At 45.5% G+C, this 21165-nt stretch overlaps 1 protein-coding gene across 1 annotated transcript; it reads right to left on the minus strand.

The window, feature by feature from the left end:
• Nucleotides 1-1796: 1796 nt before the first annotated feature.
• On the minus strand, nucleotides 1797-10555 carry Klhl38 (kelch like family member 38). The gene is made up of 4 exons (XM_028753893.1): nucleotides 10309-10555; nucleotides 8356-9706; nucleotides 3793-3898; nucleotides 1797-2736 (listed from the first exon to the last, which is right to left on the minus strand). Exons 2-4 carry the CDS (start codon nucleotides 9703-9705, stop codon nucleotides 2447-2449), a joined length of 1746 nt encoding a protein of 581 aa, XP_028609726.1. The 5' UTR covers nucleotide 9706; nucleotides 10309-10555; the 3' UTR covers nucleotides 1797-2446.
• Nucleotides 10556-21165: the final 10610 nt, after the last annotated feature.

The following is a 21165-nucleotide window of genomic DNA, read 5'->3' on the forward strand; positions in this document are numbered from 1 at the left end:
GCCCTGGAGAAGTCACAAAGAAGGCACAGGGACTGGGGTATATTTGTTGTCTGTTTTAGGGATGTCCCTGGGAGAATGAGTGGATAGATAGATGAAGGGTGTCCAGGGAAGGGAGACACTCGGAACAGAGTTGTGGGGAGGTGGTTGCAGGTTGAAGTCTGGGAAAAAGACTTCCTGGAAGAAGGGACAGCAAGTGTGGACATGGGAAAGGGGGACTGCTTTGGATGTATAATCTTGAATGACAGCATGGCTACTGCTAAATGAATTCAAGAGGCAAGATGGGAGATGAGGGCTTAAAACAAGAGTGGAGATCCTGCAGTGGGGTTTGAGGAAGCGTACCAATCTCTGATGCTCACCTGAGTGAGCTGAGAGGAATTGGGAGAACAAGGGGATGAACTGTCTTTAACACACACACACACACACACACACACACACACACACACACCCTCTCATTCACTCACACACACGTTCTAGTACACATATGTCAACCGGTGTATTTTATATGTATGTATGTTTTATCTGCACATATCAGCACTATGCGCATGCCTGGTGCCTGTTGAAGTCAGAAGAGGAGTAATATACAAATCCATGCTTTTTATGAATTTACCCATCCAAGGAGATAAGAAAAAAATGGCCCAAGAATTGAGATTTCAAGCATGTCCCCATTTAGTCTAAGTCATGAAAATGAGGAAACAAAGCTAAGTCAGAGCGAAGAGAAGCCAGAGCAAGAGGTGTCATGGAAGTGGGGAAAGGAAGGTAGTTCAAGGTGGGTATTGGTGTACTATGTGGTCAGTCAGTGTGGGCCACAAATGAAACTGGACTGTTTGCACGGTGTTTGCATGACTGGGTACCTTTGCAAGTTCATATTCAAGGAGAGATGGGACCAAGAGTCTGACTAGAGAGACTTCAAAGAGAACGGATTAGTGGTAGGACTGTAGTTTCATTGGTGGAATTCTTGTCTAGTGTGTACAATCCCTTAGGTTTGATCTCTAGTGAAGCATAGACCAGGAATGGTGGTACATACCTGTAATCCCACAGCTCAGGAGGTGGAGGTAGGAGAAATAGAAGGTCATGGCTACATAGTGTTTGAGGTCAACCTAGGCGACATGAAACTGTCTCAGAAAAGGGGAGAGAGTTAGAGAAGAGGGCAGCATGTAGGCTGTGGGGCAGGGACAATGGTGCAGGCAGAGTCCCTGCACCATAATTAAGTGTATTGCCTCAATGAGAAGGCCTGAGGTGCTAAGGTCAGAAAGCAGAAAAAAGGAGAAGCCTTTGCAACACTGAGAAGAAAGAGTGGTCTCAGCGTGTGAGCACTCTAGAACCAGGCACAGAACAGCAGAATTTATTCCAGAAGCTTCCATGGATGGGAAATAACTTTACTTACAATACTGGGATTGCCTAGCATTGGCCAGGATAAGATGGGAAAGAAAGTAGCCATGGTGGTCTTCAGTGATCACAGCAGAACCGGGCCGCAGTTCTCCATCATGGCTCCACCTAGGGTCACCTAGGATGCCTTTCAGAAATACAGAATTGTGGACCTCTCAGAGAACCCCTGGGTATCCATCTTGAATGGGACTACTCAATGCTGCTTCCCAATGTCTTCCCTGTGATCAGATCACTCGGGCAGCACTGAGAGCCTCTGATGGGTACATCAGCTTTTGCATAGGCTTGTCATTGAGCAGAGTATGAAGGGCACTTGGAAGTGAAAGGAACACAGGGAGGGTCAGCTCTGACCTCCAGAGGCTGGCTGAGAGAATCTGTTGGCCTTCCCCAGAAAGCCCATTCTCAACACTTACTGAAATGAAGCTCTGGTTTAATTCAGCAGCTTTATAGCTTCCTGGAGCTGGGAAGAAAACAGGCACCGGAAGCAAGCTTTGTTCTGTCCTTATGTTCTTCACTGCAAGCTAATTTTGCAAACCCTACATAGATACTGAACTGAGCCTACATCCAATATGCTGTATCCATAGAATGTATGGAAATAGTCACAGATGCTGTCACCTGGCCTGAGGGGTGATCCCAAAGATTCAAGAGTTCTCTTGGGTCCCTTGGGCCTCTCATTCTGGATGTTAGGGGTGACCTGGGCAAGGGTGTGTGTGTCCCCATGTGTGTGTCCATGTGTGTGTCTGTATCCATGTCCAGAATCCCCTTTTCCTCTGAGAAACATCTTCTGTCTTATTTAATGTAATTTGTGCTGTCAATCAAGTAGTTAACCCCACTTCCATCTGGAGGGATATGATCTAGACCTATCCAGTTATAACAGTGCAGTCTCTGATACTGGTTCAAGAGGTAAGGATGGAATTTTCAAAAAGCATCCACTGGCATTTTAAAAAGAAGACTACTCTGTAGAGAGTGGTAGTTTTGACTCTCCTCAGCTCTAGGCTCTAGAGCTGGGTTGCAGTCTCTCCCAACACACAGCTTTTTGAACCTAGATAAGTTCCTGTGGCCCTCAGGAGAGGCTGGGCATGTGGGGTATGCACTGGAGAGTCAGGCAGGCATGGTCAAAGAGTTTGTGAGGTAGCTGTCCCTGGGATGTCCAGGTGTCCGTCTCTGGGTCGTAGCAGTCAAAGGAAGCCGAGTCTTCAATGTTACAGTCTGTGGTCAGCCGCCGTCCACCTGTTACATATAACTTGTTCCCCATTACCGTGGCCCCATGGTGCATCCTTCGGTCTTTCATGTCTGCACACTTGACAAATTTGTTGGACTGAGGATCATAAGCAAGAATCCTCCTTGTATAACCTGAAAGTCCAATAACATGAACAACTGTGGGTTGCTCACCTGTGGCTGGGGGTCAGTGGTTGAGGGACACTTCTGCTCCCCACCCACACCAGCCTGAGACCCTGAGCTGAAGCACGGATGTTCAGGTACCCTGCTATAACCTGACATGTGGCAGAGCTGGGTCTCACAGCTGGATCTCTCTGGCTCTAGCCCAAATGTAGGCAGTATGTAAGATAGTGACAGAGTAGGGGCAGATTCTGCCTTCCAGAAGCTTCCTCAGCCTTGTTGGCATTTTTATCTCTCCTACTTTATCCCAGAGCCATAGCCATTCAAGGAAGGAGTCCTTCTTTGGAACTCAGAAATGGATGCCCATGGCAGGCTATTGGACCATTACTTTGAGGGTCCCTATTTTACTGACAGACAAACCAAGACATGGAAAGATGAATAACTTATAAAAAGTATGTAACCATTTAGTGGTAGAGTTGGGATTTGAACTCAGATCTTGTTGACCCCTACACCAGCCCTCTTAACCATAATATATTATGCATTTACAGAGAAATGATGCACTGGTCGTCATTGTTGTTCTTATTAGTAGTATCATCATCATCATTATGATTACTTATAATTATAGTAATATTATTAATTATTATTATTTTGAGACAGGGTCACACACTGTTGTCTAGTCTGATCTGGAACTCACTTGGTAGCCCAGACTGGCTTCCAACTAGTGATGATCCTGTTTCCACCTCCCTGGTGTTCAAATTCCAGGTTTGAGCCACCACTAACTAGCTAGTGTCAACAGCAGTGAACGTCTCCTCTTCACTGTGTGTCTAGAACAACTTTATCATGGCAGCACCTCTGCAGAACAGGTACCATTTCATCCCTTGTTTATACAGAGAGGCTTGGAGAAGCTTCACGGTGAATATCCTTGCCCAGTTTTCCGTACTTTCCCCAGAGAGTGTGCTTTAAAAAAGACCTGCCCATAGAATAACACTTCACTTCTCTGTCAGCATCAGCAACCATTTCCCCTAAGAGCTGCCAAGTTTGTCCCCGGACACCCATCCTCTGTTAACTCACCTCCTACAATGACGATCTTTTCCCCCAGCACCACTGCGGGGGCACACACGTTCTTGATCATTCTTGTCTCCATTTTGTACCACGTGTTTCTGGAAATGTGGTAAACCTGACGGGGGGAAACAGAGTCATGGTAACAAAATTAGCTGTCTGTTACAGTTTTTCTTTGGTGTGTGTGAACATGTGTGTATGTGAATGTGTGTATGAATGTGTGTGTATGTGTGTGTATGTGAATGTGTGTATGAATGTGTGTGTGTGAATGTATGTGTCTGTGAATGTGTGTGTGTGAATGTGTGTATGAATGTGTGTGAATGTGTGTGAATGTGTGTGTATGTGTGTGTATATAAATGTGTGAGTGTGTGAGTGTGTGTATGTGTGTAGTGTAGATGCCTCAGCTCAAGTGTGAAGGTCAGAGCATAGCTTTTGGGTTTCGGTTCTCCTCTTCCACGATGTGCGTTCCAGGGTTTTAACATCAGTCCTGTGACAAGAGTCATTGCCTGCCGAGGCATCTCACTGGCCCAAGTAGTCATTTAGAGGGTGAATCAGAAATGAATTGTTTCTTTCTATGTCTTTCTCTCAGCAATTGAACAATTGCTGGCAGAAAGAAGAATGTACTAGAAGTTAGTCATGTGACCCCATGAGACCAACGGCAGTATTTCTATTGAATGGACCAAGAGTTCTGCACTGGGGTAGGCACTTCCCTTCCCTTCTTGGGATATTTTATTCTTTTAATGAGAAATGGAGGAGGTTGGATATTTAGGAAACCGATTATTTTTCTAATAATTTTTATTTCTAGCTCATGTTTATATTTCTAAATGTTCCAGTGTAGCCAAGAGGGTCAGAGAACCAAGAATAAGCTTGTATCTATCTAAGGAAGCCTTTGGAACAGTTTATGCCTGAGAGGAATTAGAGGATTTTGGGGAAAGAAGAGAAGCAAGAGAAAAGGACAAATCAAAGAGGAGAAGGCAGGTTCGTTAGCCATCCCCTGAAATATGGATTGAATCAGGATTCCCTCTTTTGTTGATTTCCTAGGATAAAATTCAAATATGAAATGCAAGCTAATTAGTAATAAGCAAAACTTAGCACAAGAGATAAAGGATGGATTTCACCTAAGAAAGGAAGAAACAAAAGAATTTGTTTACAGAGGAAAATGACATAGTAGTTGTCACTGAAACTTCTTTACATATAAAATATAGTTTCTAGCTTTATCAAAGACCTTATTCTTAACATTAGATAAAAAATTGGAGGCTGAGGATGTAAGGCACTTGGTAGAGTATGTGTATGTATGTATGTATGTATGTATGTATGTATGTATGTATGTATGTATGTGCTGATCCAAGAACCACATAAACAGGATATGGTTGCTAGCACTTAAGAGGTGGAGGCAAGAGGTCATCCTTGGCGACACAGGGAGTTTGAGGTCAGCTTGGGCTACATGAAACTTTGTTTTTAAAACAATAAGTAGGGCCTGGAGAGGTGGCTCAGTGCTTAAAAGAACTGGCTGCGTTCCCAGAAGACCTGGGTTCAATTCTGAGCAACTCACATGGTGGCTTTAATTCCAGTTCCAGAGAATCAAATGTCCTCTTCTGGTCCCTAGAGCTTCTGCATGCATATGACTCACTGATATGTAAGCAGGCCACACACACATTCACACACACACACACACACACACACATCTTTAAAAACAAATAAATAAGCAGTAAGAAGAATTTGACATTCACATTTTATCAGGTAGCTAGGCTCAGAAGGAGCTCAGTGATTTGCCTAAGACTACACAGCCAGACTGTGTGGAAATGAATGGTAGTTGCTGCTTCAATCCAGAGGCCGTGTTAATCACTAATGTCATGGATCTGCTGAGGGAGAGTGGCCTTTCCTGATGGTTTAAACATTATTGTTGTTGTGATATGCCTGTGTACATGTCTGTACACTCCTGGGATGGCATGTGTGAAGGTCAGGAGGATCAGAAGGTCCAGGTCATCCTTGGCTGCACAGGGAGTTTGAGGTCAGCATGGGCTACACAGGGACTCCATGGAGTCTTTTCTCTCTGTGCACTTTTACATGGGTTCTGGGGGCCAGACTCAGTTCACAAGGCTTTCACGGCAAATCCCTTTGCCTGTATCCATCTTACAGCGTCCTGATGGATGACCAAGACCCCCTTGGGATCTACATCATTCCCTCTTCCTGTTGAAGCCTGATCGAGGTGGGGTATAGTCACAGTGGCTGGGAAATTCCTTTGCTTCACCTGAAAATACATCGATGACACACTCCTTGAGAACTGGGATCCTCAGAAGAAAAGCAAATGCTGCTTGCACGTTACTCAAGTGAGTGATTTCTCCCTGGCCTTCTGCTCCCTCAGCTTTGTGTGGCTGTGGCATGGTAACCGTGAAGCGATCCTTCCCTTATAATATGAGATCTGTATTGTCATCCAGCAGCAGAGGCAGAACGAAGGCCAGGTAGAAAGGGACCATACACATTTACCTCATCTAGTGTCACCATTGAAAGACAGCACTGGAAAGAACACAGGCGTCAGATGGAGAAAACTTTGCTCTGTCTGAAATCCTATCCTGCTCCATCAAGTGACCCTCGGCATTCACTTTAAACTCTGACTGAGTCGAAAGTCCACCTCGAAGCTAATGCTAGGCAGGAAAGAAAAGCATGTAAATGAAGACTTTCACTCATTCCTGGCTTTCCTCAGTTAAAACGCAAAAGGATCACTCACAAGTTTGCATTTATTTGGCTTTGTCTTAGTTTATTCTTAGGAACTTGGTGACAGTTTTGTAGTGTGAAGTCACCAGCATAATTTGTTGATTCTATTATGAAAAACAACCAGAGACGGTGTGGGGGTGGGGTTCTAGCTTTCCACAAATGTGTGCTGGTGGAACTCTTGAGTCTTTTCCAGCTCAAGTCAATGTGTGGGACTGAGGACGGTACTTCTAAAGAGTGAGGCTAGATGGTCTGGGAGAGTGTGGGATGAAAGAAAGAAAGGCAGGGGAAGTAACCCCAGAGACTCTGATAGTGTCTGAGCTATCATCATTCTTTGCCTGGACTTCTGGGAGAATCTCCTGGCTCTTCTCCAGTCCCTCTTCTACCAGCATAGAGGGAGCTAAAATGCAAGTCTGGTTGCTTCCCCATCATACACAAAATGCTTTGATGCCCTCACTGCCCATCCTGTCAGGTTACCACCCTAGGTTCTTGACAAGATTTACAAAGTCCAGCTGTAATAACTTCATCTCTACCAGCCCTTCTGGAATGTTCCAGAATCTTGATGGGAGGGGCTTGGAGGCAGCATCTGGGTGGAGGAAGTTGCTGGGTTAGTGTGGGATGGGGATGATGAAGATTACACAGGGGCTAACGCCTATTCTCCTCAGCGACTGTCCTGCATACAGCCTTCTTCTTCCTTGTTCTACCTGGCAACCGTGTGCCATGCTCTCAGCTCCTGGGCAGTGGGCTGTGCCTCCCTTTTTTTTTTTTCCTCCTGGGCTTTTGTACAAAGGAACTTTATCCAGGATTACTCCCTCCCTCTGCAGATAGCTGATTTCTTCAGCTGTCAGAAAGCTCTTTGCTTGCAGTCAGGCCCTCTCTTCCATGCATCTCAGCATCCACTTGGACTCTCCCTTCCTCTTTTATCCTTCTTTCTTATCTGCCAGCTCTCCTCCTCTGCTTCATTGCTCAGATCAGCATAAAACAAACACAGAATTCTTTTCAAAGTTTTTGTTTTTGTTTTTTGAGGTAGGGTTTCTCTGTATAGCCCTCACATGTACAGATGTGTATATTCCATTATGTGTCTGCATTTACAGAGGTGCATACATGCACATATGCATGCCATGATAAATATGATTGTGTGAATATACATACAAGTACCTACATATATACATAGATGTGTGCAGAGATATGTCTATGTATATGGCTATACAAGAATGCATATATGCACATACGTATTTATGACATCTGGGCACATTTATAGCTGTTTTACATATGTACATGAATGCATGCATATGTAAGTGTATATATACATAAGCAAGTGTACATACATACATGTACACAATATGTGTACACATGCATACCCATGAATATATACATGCATATGTATGTATTCATGTTTGTCATTATGTATGCATGTATGTATATGTGTATGTCTGCATATGTTTATGTATGTCATTATATATGTATGAATGTATATATGAGTATGTCATGTAATTATGTGTGTATATATATGTATATGCATATTTATACTGTTTGCTATATATGTTCATGTGAATGAATGTACTCATGACTGAATACATGCACACATATATTTGCATGTATGTATACACCATATATATATATATGCATGTGCCTATGAGTATATCTGTATATAATTATGTATGTGCATATACATATATGTGTGCATGTTTATGCTGTTATAAATGTGCATGTGAATGCTTGTTTACATGACTATAAACACACATATAAATATGTATAAGCCATCATATTACGCATGTTTATTTATACATGTATTATATGCATATGAGTGTATGTATGCAAACACACTTGGTAGTAACATGATGAGAAGGACCAATGGATTACCTGGATAAGGCGCACAGGGTTCTGCATGATGTCTTCACCCCCAAAAAGATAGAGCCTTTGGTCCTTCACTGCAACGGCAGGGTGGAGCACAGCCACTGGCATGCTGGCCATGCCTTCCCAGACATCACGGATGCTGTCATACCTCTCCATGGATCCCAGAAGCTCCTGCCCTTCTCCAGTACCCCCAATGGAGAAGATGAAGTTCCTGTGGGCAGTGCTTCTGTGGGAGTAGCGGGCTGCCAGCATGGGCTCCCCCATCCTCCACTGGTTGAGTTTCAGAGAGAAGATATAAACACCACAGCTGATGAGACTCTTCCCCTCACTGACAGCCATGCCCCCGAGCACATAGACACTTCGGTGCAAGGTGACAGCTGAGGCCTTGTACAACCGCGTGGGGAGTTTGGCTAGGCTCTGCCACTGGCCAGTCTGTACACTGTAGAGCAAGACATCCCTGGTGGTCTGCTGGTTGTCCTTCCGTCCCCCAAGGAGGAGGAGGAAGTCTTGGTAGGAGCTCCGTGGGGGCGCGTGCCATAGGAGTGTACAATCCTGGGCACTGGGACCATACGAAGAGAATATCTGCTTCCTGGCCATCTCCAGGATGACTCGGCAAGCAGGTGAGGACTGAAGGAGGGCATCATTGACGATGAAGTGATGGAAGAAGGCTGGGTGGATATACTGTAGACGAACCTGCTGCAACAGTTCCTGCATGTACCTCCACCGGGCTTGGAGGTCATGCTTTACCCAAGCCATGAGGGCCTCAAACACCTTTTCCTCCTCTCCACAGAGCCTATCATCTCCCAGGTAGTCCCGCAGCTCCATGGCACAGAGTTCCTTCAGGTCTGCTGATGCTGCCACCTCTGGGAAGTAAGTCAGGGCCACCTCCCTCGCTTTCTTCTTAAGGCTGTCACAGCTTAAGATTTCTGCGAGTCTGACCAGGCCCAGGCAGTTGCTGGGGGCCAGCTGGCTCTGGAGGTATGAGGAGCAGGCCTCAAACATCCGGGGATACTGCAGCATGGCAGCTGCCTCCATCAGCGGGAGGACGCTGGCAGCCGAGATGTGCACCTCTCCCGTGTACACATACGTGATGACCTGCTCCAGAGTTGTGGAACTGATGCCTTTTAACTGCACCTTGGCCTCTCTGCTCTCCCGGAAGTGGCTGCAGAACATGGCCTTGAAGTAGGGGCTGCTGGAGGCCAGCACATTGCGGTGACAAGGGACCTCCCAGGCCCCGGAGCAGATGCTCACATCAGTCAGGGTCTTGTTTTGTCTTAAGCCATTGAGCTGTCTTAACAAGTCAGAGGAGAAGTTGTGGTCTTTGAAGACAACCCCATCTGGTAGCTCCTCATCCATCCTACAAAGAAGGAGGGAAGCTTCAAACGGAAGCAAAGCCAAGGCTTTCTCACAGCATACTGGGGGGGTTAGCTGTGGGGGCTCCAAGTCTTATTCACCGCTATCTGTTTACCAAGACAGTGGAATCATGAACAGAGCACATTGAAAATCAAAGAGGAAACCACCCTCGCCCTAGACCACAGAGTGATCTGCTTCAGGCTGTTATTTTCTTCAGAGATAAAAGACACAAAGCATCTCCAGCTACTTGTAGGCATCTTCCAACCAAAGTGAATTGAGACTCACATATTAGCCTGACACGAGAATAGTCTATGCCTTTGACAAGACATGTATGCCTTTGTCCAGGTCCTTATCAGATTTGCCAGTTAATTCATCTCCGAATCTTTCTGAGGGCTAGTCATTCACCAAGGCTAGTATTCGGGGGTGTGGTCGTCTGGTCACAGAGGATCACAGTGGGCTGCTTCGAGGTCTAGGTAGAAGACTTTGTGCTCTTTGGTTCTTATTCTAAAGATGTAATTAATAGAGGACAAAGACCAACCACTTCTGTGGTTTATTGGTGACACAGGCCATCTGCCTGCTGAAGAATAACATATGAGGGACACTTACCTTGTTTTGCTGCAGTGACATCCACTGATGCTGGGTCTGTCTTGTCCTCTCAAGATTTCTACCTTAGGCTTGGAATAAAACCATAAAGCCCGGGCCTTTCTGTTGGCAAATTTTCTGTCCTAGGAGATTCTGGATTTGTTTATGCTGCAGGCACTTTCACAGTTTCTAGAGCTCTGTGCAAGGGCTGCTGGGCAGGCAGACAGTGTATACATTCCAAGACTAAGAATAGCTGCATATGTACTTTCCAATGTTATGACATGTGACTTTCCAGTTGCCTTTTGCAGCCACCCGAGGGCCTGCAGGGCTGCGCATGCCCACATGCCTTGTTTTCTTGGCGAGTATTTACATCGGTATAAATAGAAAGAGAGGAACGAGTTCTCTGACCAAGGCTTTGCTGCCCATTTGGACACATCCCGAGTCCCTTGTCCTAAGAGTGCCTGGGAACTCTAGATGTCCATAAACAGGTTGCTGTGACCTGTACAGAATCACTGAAGACAGCTCTGGGTCACAGTTGAGGTGGCAGGTGGTCATGGGAGAGGCAGAGGGTGGCCAGAGCCCTGGGTGCTCTTCAGTAGACTTCCACCCAGCACCTCCTGCCTGACAGAACTCCTGTGAGGGCTGTAGTTTCCCTCCGAGGCTCTCAAGGCAAAGGAGTCCAAAGGAAAGACTCTTTCTGCTTGTTTGTGTTTTGTTTCTTAAATATTTTTAAGCATTCTGTAGTTAGACTTATGAAAATCCTGACCCTAATTAGGCCTATGGCTGTCTCTCTCTCTCTCTCTCTCTCTCTCTCTCTCTCTCTCTCTCTCTCTCTCTCTCTCTCTCTCTCTCTCCCTCTCGCTAACTGTTTTTCAGCTGGCCTCTCTTAGACCTAAGGCTTCCTATTCTGTCTCCTCTCACCAGAGAGAAGTGAATTAGATGTAAGAAGCAAGGCACAGTGAAGAATGGGATGAAGAAAAAGGAGGAAGAGGAAGAGGAGGAGGAAGAAGAGAGGATCAGAAAGGATAGGGGAGAGTGGAGAGGAGGGAAGGGAAAGATGAAGAAAGAAGGAAGGGAAAAAGAAGGTAAGAGGGAGGGAGGGATGAGGAAGAGAAGATGAGCAAGATGAAGTGGAGGGGGAGAGAGAGAGAAACAGGAAGGAGGGATAAGGGGGAAGAGAGGACAAGTTGGAGAGAGACAGAGAGGGATGGAAGGAAGAAGTGGAGGAGAAGGGAGAGGACGGAGGAAGGAAGAGAGGGAGGGAGAAAGAATGAGGAGGAAGAGGAAGAGGAGAAAGAAAAGGCACTATAGAGGGAAAGAGGGTAGGAAGATGAGGAGGAGCAGGAGGACCAGAAGAAAGAAGAGAAGGGAAATACTGGTGGGGATGGAGAAGGCAATGGCAGAGGTGGTCAGGCCCACAGTGATGAGCATCAGGTCACTGGAAGGGTTGGGGCAGGGCAAGCATGTGTCACTCATCTGGACACTGCTGTCCATGATTGCTCTAGCCACGAGCGAGCAGCATAAAGGCCTGGCTTCCTCTTCCCACATTGCTTGAGCTTCTGCAACAGCCTGTTATGCTGGCCTTAGTCTTTGTTTCTAGTCTCTCCACTGTTACTACCTCTAACCTTGTTGCCACAGAGTAACCTCTGGGAAGACAAGTCAGGACTTGCCAGGCTTCATATCATACTTCCCCCGGCTCCCATGTAAGAGTGCTTCCTAACAGGAGGCAGGTTGGTCTCCTGGCTCTTACCAGAACCACATCTCACACTTGTGTATTTTTGTACTTGCTTCAGCAGACAGCTTACAGCTCCACGAATACATGTGTTAGTATCTCTGTTGGAGAGTTAGGACTGGCCTGGCTTCTAGGGTACTCGGAGCAGGGCAGAAGAAGTGTTCTCACTCATAGTGATAGATCATACCCCTCAAAGAATTCGCTGCTCAAAGACAAAACAGACATCCAAGTGTGGCATTGGGACCAGGAGTCTAGGGGCAGACATAGGTGATAGCAGAGAGCCTGTGACAAAAGGGTCACATATTCAGGAGCTAAGGATTAGAGCTAAGGACAGGAGTCAGGGCTGTTCCTGGGCTTCTGAGGCATGCTGATGACATGAGTGAGCAGTTACCTCTCTGACAGGGACCAGATGACCCTCTGTTCTGTACTCTGTGCTTCTATGTGCATCTTCGCTTGGCCCGTCTTCTGTTGCACCACCCCCATTCATCCTTCCACATGTGCTCCACGTGCCAGCTTCTCTGAAAGTCTTCTCTGCTCTTCCTCATCTGTCTGCCCTGTCCTCACACCTTCTGCACCTTGGAACAGGCTGTGCCGCAGACCCTATAGATGTCTGCTGTAGAGGCCCACTGTGCCTCTCCTGTCAGTGTGGAGTCTCTGGATACAGAAGGCTCGATCTCCTGCCCTCTCCTCAGAGTCTAGTGCAGGGTGTGATGTCTAGTGGGTGGGTTCTGTTAAGTTCCTGAACTGAGCAGAACTGAACAGAGGCATAATGGAGAATGGGAAAGATAGGAGCCCCGTTGGGGTCTGTCTTAGGGTTTTACTGCTGTGAACAGTCGCCATGACTAAGGAAACTCTTATAACGGACAACATTTAATTGGAGCTGGCTTACAGGTTCAGAGGTTCAGTCCATTATCATCAAGGTGGGAGCATGGCAGTGCCTAGGTGGATATGATGCAGGCAGAACTGAGAGTTCTACATCTTGTTCCAAAGGCGAACAGAAGACTGGCCTCCTCAGGCAGCTAGGAGGAAGCTCTCAAAGCCCACCCCCACCACTTCCTCCAACAAGGCCACACCCACTCCAACAAGGCCACGTCTCCAGATAGTTCCACTCCCTGGGCCAAGCATATTCAAACCAGCACAGGGTCCCATCTGCTTTGTAGGAGTACCAGGGCTACCACTAGCAGCGTGTGTGTAGACGGCAGTGTGAGCCCTCACTTGAATCAAACAAGGTTAATAATATAATGAGCTGAAAAGTCAAATAATTGCTTTGGATAATAGAGTGAAAGATGAGCGTGGGCTGAGGACAGAGCTTTGGTCTTTGGGAGCTAGGTACAAAGGAAAAACAACCTTTTCAGGAGTTTGAATGCCTCCTCCATTACGGTTCTTCCAGCCAGGGAGCAAGCCAAGGATATTCTGAGGTCAAAGGGCAGAGTGAATTTGCTTAGCACTGGCCCCTGGAAGGCTGCTTGGATGTCTCCTTCATCTTCTTCTTAGATAGGCCTTCCAGAACTAGGCCTATCAAGGGTTTGGATGATCCTGGGCATATATGGATAAGTATCTGACTACCTTCAATCAATCTTTTTGTTTCTAACACTTAGAAAAAAGCAGGTTCTATTCTTTTGGTCTGGCCAAATAGAATTCAGGAAAAGACACAGAGTTGAGCTGCTTAACACATAGCAAACACACACACACACAGAACCCCAAACATCTTCCCCACCCACGAGTAATCTCACCCAACTTGTTCATACATCAATTTCTCTCCAACCGTTTTTTTCTTTTCATCTTAAATTTCCTTAAGAAGATATCTTCATTTTGGGTTTGAACATATGGTGACCCAAAATAAATGAGGACACCCCGCTTTGTCCTTCTTTTTGAGGAAAGTCAGTGTCACACTAAATCAAGGCCTAGATTTGGGGGAACAGGAGAGCTGGGGACAATCTTGGTATTATTCTCTTGGTATTCATGTAATATCTAGCAAATTATTTATGTTCTCCCAGCCATGACTTCCCCTGTGTTAGATAAGCAGGGTTCAACATCCCTGTTCCACACCAGTAATGTGTGTAGAGTGCTGGCAATGTACCTAGCCTAGTTAATGCCATCTTATTGCTCTGAAGATAATCTTGTCAAAGACAGACAAATCATAGTGTCTGATTTTTAGGCTCTAAATTTGTTTTCTGTTCATTTTAGGTGTTTATTTCAGTCCTGAGCAATGGATCGACATGTTCCTCATCCTCTAGAGATTTAACCTTTGGGGGTTCTGGAGACCAGTCACGGCTCTGTCATAAACTGGTTGCATGGCCTCAGACATGTCACAAATCTCTATATACATTTCCCCATCTTGCCTTGACGGTGTGAACCCCCTGACCCTTCCAGCTGCTCCCCAGTGGTTTGTACTCCAGGTATCTTCTTCAAGATGAGGCACAGAAAGGAACTGTCAAAGGCTGAGGCTCAGTGCCGAGGCCTCATCAGAGTTCTGGCTCATCTCTGGCCTGATGCCAACTACAGAGTACAAGTGCAGAGGAGAATGTCCGCCAGTGCTTTTATAATTTTCCCTTTTAAGTGAATCCAGGAAGCGTTTCTTTCCTGGTAGAGTTCTCAACTGACTTTGGAGGCCTTTCTTCTCTTCTGTGAGCACAGGGACTGGATTCTTTTGGAAAAGGTAGGCCAGTGTGTCAGCAGTACGCTTGCTTACTAGGCCCAAGAAGCCACCAAGCAAGTACACACATGACCAGAGGGGCATGAGCACATGTATATATGTGCGTGTGCATATATATATATATGTACATGTATGTATATATATACATATATATGTGTGTGCATGTATATATATATATATGTGTGTGTGTGTATATATACATATATATATGTATCTCCTCTGGGTGTACACACTGCCTCCCTTTAGAGGACCCTGGTGGCAGTGGCTTCAAAGAGCTGTCCCTCAAGGACAGACATTGCACATGAAGACAACTACAGCAGCCATTCTCATGGGAAGGATGCTCCTAATTAGTGTTAGGGCACTTCCTGGTCCCACTGAGGCTGAATCGGGGAGGAATGTAATGAGCAGACACAGGAGGTTTCGGACAACTGGATCTATAAAATCTGTAGACTGGAATCTGCCTTGCTATGTCACACCAGCCCTCCATAGCCACAGGTCCCAATCCATAGGTCAGTCACCTGCAATTAAAATACTAAGAATCAATTGCACATGCATTCAAAGTGTGTGTGAGAATGCTCAAAGGCTTTGTGCAAATACTACACAAGTTTGAGGGGCTTGAACTCTGGAAGTGAATGTTGATCCCCAGCAGGTCCTGAGGGATGACTGAGTCTGTGTCTCTCTTACTGTGATTTTTCCCTCTCCCAGCTTGTGGCAAATTGAACAAGGACTTTGTAGTCAAACAATATGTAAAGGGGACTCTGTCCCTTGATCCAGGGGTTTCCTTGATGACTGTCCTCTGGGATCCAACACCTTGACAACTGTCACTAGCCTCAACTCTTCTTCCATGGCCGCCTCCCACTGCCATATCTTCATGTTTTCCTCCCCATGGAGAGCAAGGGGAGAAAAGACTCAGAGAGGCGACGTCAGCACTATTAGCAGCTGCTGTTGTAACCTGGATATCTAGACCTGTTCTTCCTGCAAACGAAAATCTGACCTCATACATCTCTTACACTGCAGGACAGCTCTCCTGGCACAAAGAAGAATGAACCTAAGTAAAGATGCCTCTTCCTGGTTTAGCTCTGTGAATAGAAAGTGAAACACGTTACTGTTTGGCCTCTCTGCTGCCCATCAGCTGCACCCAGTGTTAAGCTAAACACCAAGGCAGGCACACCACCTTCCTCCTACTTGCCTCTTTTCTCTCAGGACACTGAAGGCAAAAGACCTGTCCAGGGAAGTTTGGCATGGAAGGTGAACTTTCTGACCTTAGAAATAGAATTAGGTTCCTTAGGGTAAATGGGGGCTGATCAAGAATCTGACTAACCAAGAGTTGTGCATATATTCATCCATCCATCCATCCATCCACCCATCCATCCATCCATCCATCCATCCATCCATCCATCCATCCATCCGAGAAGACACTAGGGATATGTGGCCTCTATCCTCATAGCATCTGGTAGAGACAATAGAGAAATAGTTCCAGAGCCCAAAGTGTTCTAAAAGGAAGCCTTCCCTAACCTGCCTCCCCAGCACATCACCATCTCTACTCTCAGGAGTTCTGGCTTCTCCATAGGAGTACTCACACACACTCGTCCTTGGAAAGCTTTCACAGCCTGCTTTAATCAAGTCTGTCTATCTATCTATCTATCTATCTATCTATCTATCTATCTATGTTTATCTATCTATTGTCTATCTATCCATATCTATCTATCATCTGTTTATTTATCTATTATCTATCACATATCTATCCCTATCTATCATCTATCTATCTATCTATCTATCATCTATGTATCTATCTATGCTGAAATTGTCAGCATAGATTGACCTAGGAGACTGCTTACTTTGCTTCCTTTAGCTGTTAACTTTTTTACGTTTCTAAAAGCTTCCAAAACCACCTTCTATTGACTAATTTTGTTTTTGAGAATTTCATGCATACATGTAATAGTGTATTCAGATTGCATACCCTCCACATCTTCATCCCTTCAATCTCTAGCGATCCTCTCTCCTCCCTACGCTAGGTTCATTAGTTTTGGTTTTATTTAGTGATTCATTTAGTTTAACCAGGGGCATCTGTGCGAGCACTAGATTGGGACTCTATTGGAGTCTAGTGAGTTTCCTAGTGGGTACATAACTCTCTATCTCCCTGAACCTGCCAGTATCAAATCATTCAGTACAGAGGGGTGGAACTCCTAAACCCTTTCCTTCATCTAGCTGATTGTTTATGGGACCACTTTTGTGTAGAACCCAAAACATTTTAAATCTGTGCAATCTTTGTTTTTAAATTAAAACATGACATTACTCATTTGGGGGTGTATGTTTATATGCGTGTGCTGTGTAATACATATGTGTATATGTGTACAGGTTTGCATATCTCTGAGTGTGCACTCGGATGCCAGGGGAGCATGCCCAGTGTCTTCTTCTATCACTCTGCCTTATTTATTCTTTCTTTCTTTTTTTTTTTTTTACGTAGAGTCTCTCACCGAGCCTGAAGCTTGTTGTTTCAGCTAAGCTGACTGGCCAGTGAGCTCCTCTGGCCTATCTGTCTCTGCCTCCCAACTAGGGGTCAGGCTTGTGTGATCATGCACGAATTTGACATAGATTCTGGGGATCTGACCTCATGTCCTTTGCTTTCACACCAAGCACCGATCCATCTTCCTGTGCTTCACTTTATTCTGGGGAGCAAGGTCTCTCACTGAACTTGGAGTTTATCATTTCACTAGGCTGCTTAACAGTGAGCTTCAGGGGTTGTGTCTTGCTGTCTTCCACTTCCCATCCTATTGCCTGTTTGAGCATTACAGTCTCTGGAAGGATACAGAGATTTTATGCAGCGTGTGTGTGAGTGCGAGAAAGAGAGAGACAGAGAGAGACAGAGAGAAACTGGCCACTTTTAAGACTCTTGTGATTGTTTTGTCTCTAAGTCAAAGGGTACGTACATAGAAGAAACAAATTCTCCTTGTACTGACCTTCAGAGACTCAAAACTCCTTTTTTCTGTGAGGCAAACCTGATGGGCTCACCCAACGTTTCCCTTAAGTTAGCCGCAATTTCTTTGTCCTTATTCAAAGGCTCCCAGATCGAGGCTTTGGGGTGTGGTGGATACTTACTATTTCTCGTAAATAATTTCTATGGACAATGGAAACCATTATGAAATCTATAGAACTTTGTACTAGAATACCAGCTTGGGTCCTCAGAAGCTAGCAGGCATTCAGGCTCCCCTGGGATCAAGACTTCCCTTGTCATCTCTTCACTTTCTCGTGCACCTGAATAATCAAAAGGTAGGAAGAGCAGGCAAAGCCAAACATAGTTGATTTGGTAACCTCCATTCCGAAGATAACTTGCCAAAGTCCCCAGGGCTCTGGATGAGGAAGCAGGAAGCATCTTCTTGTGTTTGCACTCCAGCAGACAGGCCAGTACAGGCAGGGACTTTCAGACATGAGCTGGAGTTTGGAGAGTCTGCTATTTAAACTCTCTGTCACACCCAGGTCTTTGTCAGTTGTCCAGAGACATTGCACAACTCTGGTGGTAATAGCTGCAATTACTACCAGGAATTATAAAACCAGGAATCTGCTATTCTACCTGGGAGATTTGAACACTATTCCTATGGTCATGTCCAGAGTTTTCTTCAACCCAATCCAAGTGACAGAATGGGAATATTCTGTTTGTGGCTGCTGAAGTAGGATATTATGGAATGAGTATGAACTTTCCAGTTGTCAGAGAATTCTCCAGCCAGTCACAGGACCACTGTTGCCTGTGCCCTGGACTGCCAACTGCCGACCCTACTTGCCTTTGGTGGTTGGAGGTGAGGTGGCGTGGAATCAATGACACAGACTCCAGGAGCAGGTGAGAAATGCTGCAACAAGCTCCTTTAATACCCTTCACCTCTGCCTCATTGGTCCCAAGAAAGCATCTCTTCTAAACAGCAGTTCTGGATTATCTGGCATTGTCTGAGTCAGCAATCCTTGATCTCTCAGGCAGTCTTCAATTAGGTCCTCCTACAGGAGAGGCCTTTGAGGCTGAGGGTTGGAGGACAGCATTTATGCAGAGGTGGCCATGCTGCTCCTCCTACAGACTGCCATTGCAGAAAGTTGGAGAATTACTAGTTCTGATCCTAACAGAGTGATGTCTGATCCACCCAATGTGATGTCACAGAACAAAGACTATACACATACTATCCTCACTGACCATGGAGTAAGTTTGGAGAAACAAAGATCCTATTTTTGACAGGTCATACAGTCAGCCATCACTCTTTAACCTGGAAATCATCCCCTCCCCAAGTTAGATCAGATGATGACTAAAACATGGAAAAAAGTTCCATGGATTAAAAAAAAAATGTTCCAGAAGGCATTATCAGAATGTGAATTATCCCCAGAAAGAACACTCCAGGTTTGTGCTTTGCAGGTTAGATGAACTGGTTCAGGTGTGAAAGGGAAAACATTGGACAGATAAACCAGGCAACACCAAAACTTTGCATCCCAGAAGCACCTGGGGTTGTTAGAGCACCTTTGAGAATCCTCTCCCTCCTTCCTGCTCACCACCACACAAGGTGTCCAGATGGTCTAATCAAGGCACAACAGACCTTTCTTCCTGACGTTTCTCTACAAAAGTTCTGTCATGTTTTCTGTCCCTAGGCACTGTTCCTACCACACTCCTCTGCTAGCTATCTCCTCAGTTTCTCCTTTTGTTGAGACAACTTACTGTCACTTGTAGAAGCATACACACTCATACCTTCCATTGTCGTTTCTTGTGAGGGATCTTTTAATGGACCTAAGTGACTTGACCACCAGATTCAACTTTCCCTCTTCTTTCCTTGTGTGCCTTCATTTTCCCCTAAGTGCCATGGCCTTAAGGAAAGGGACATCATTTCCCCTAGAGCTTCTGGAGTGAAAGCTGCCTCTGGCCAAGACAAAGCAACTCTCGGGAAGAGGAAAGCTCTTGGAAGGCAAGGAGAGAGAAGTCTCACAGAAGTCTCACAAGTGTCATGTTTTCTTGAGCAAGTTTGCTTATTAAATTGACTTAATATCAGTCATTCAATTTCCTTCTCCTTACATGGACCTATGACAGGCCACACGGCGTCTTGATGAAACATTGGTTTGGGGGGCTAGCTACAGGCAGCCCTGAGCTGGCCTGTGTTCTGCTGGCTCTATGGTTTGGCTCAGACCCAGTCTTCACTTTCATCCTGTGGCTTCCACATGGTCAACTTGTACTGATTGTCCTTTCAGCGACATTGTAGATCCATAGGACTGATATGGTCATATGACGCACATGTCATATAAAGGTGCTTACCTGAGGTTGCTAATAGAACTCATACTCTCAATGACTGTTGACCGAGATGAAGGCTGATGTAAGAGCTCTCTCCTGGAAAGAGGCTGCTAACACTTCTTTACTCTTCTTGGAAGCTGCATTGGAAACTTGTTTACTGTAAGTCATCCCTCCTGCCTCTGCTTGCCAGCATTTTTGTTAGTCTTGGGTCAACTGCAGTGTAACCTCGCTTGAAAGGAAACCTCTAGGTGACTACCTTTAGGCTGACTGCTGAATGCTCTCATTGGACTGGAATTAGGATAGCAATGGAGAGCCTGTGTGCTCCTGCTTAGGCTCCCTCTGCCAAACAAAAGAAGCAAGCAATCAGTAATACAGGGGGTGAGTGCCCTAGAGCCCCCTCCCCAAAACACATTTTTCTAAATGACTAAGTCTCTTCTTACCCTTTCCCTAATATCTATTTCAGAATGTGATTGTCATGACTCACATTCCTGTGTCTTGTTTTGAAAACCATGAGTGGGCTGGAGAGATGGCTCAGCGGTTAAGAGCACTGACTGCTCTTCCAGAGGTCCTGAGTTCAAATCCCAGCAACCACATGGTGGCTCACAACCATCCGTAATGAGATTGGATGCCCTCTTCTGGTGTGTCTGAAGACAGCTACAGTGTACTCATCAATACAATAAATAAATAAATAAATAAAAAAAAAAAGAAAACCATGAGTGATGACTGTAAGCATGGCATCGAGCCTCCCTGCTTTTTTGGGTATGTTGTGGTGCCCAATCAATCAATTATTCCTTTATTTAACAAATGTGTCAGGTGACTCACTAATACACGAGTGTGCTGTGAGTACCTACTGTGTTTCAGCTTCTGTTCTCCACACCAGTGGAGACAGTGGAGGGGCAGAGGAAGGATGAGTAGACAAAGTCAGTAGAGCCCTGAGAATGTTGTGGTTGAAGGTAAGTACTGTGAAGTCAGTCCGGGATGCAGAAGTGGTTGCATTGGCATGCTGTCTAATATGTGTATTAGCTACTTTTCTGTTGCTGCAATCATGACCAAACTGTGAGAAAAGGCAAACTAAGAAAAAGGAGTTTATTTTGGGTTATGGCTCCAGAGGGATGAGGTCTATAACGGACAGGAAAGCATGGTATCAGGCAGAAAAAGCAGGAAGCTGGCATCTACATACAGGAATCAGAAAGAGAGAGAGAGAGAGAGAGAGAGAGAGAGAGAGAGAGAGAGAGAGAG

Source organism: Grammomys surdaster, unplaced genomic scaffold (assembly GCF_004785775.1).
Source record: "Grammomys surdaster isolate TR1022 unplaced genomic scaffold, NIH_TR_1.0 125974, whole genome shotgun sequence".
Lineage (NCBI taxonomy): Eukaryota > Metazoa > Chordata > Mammalia > Rodentia > Muridae > Grammomys > Grammomys surdaster.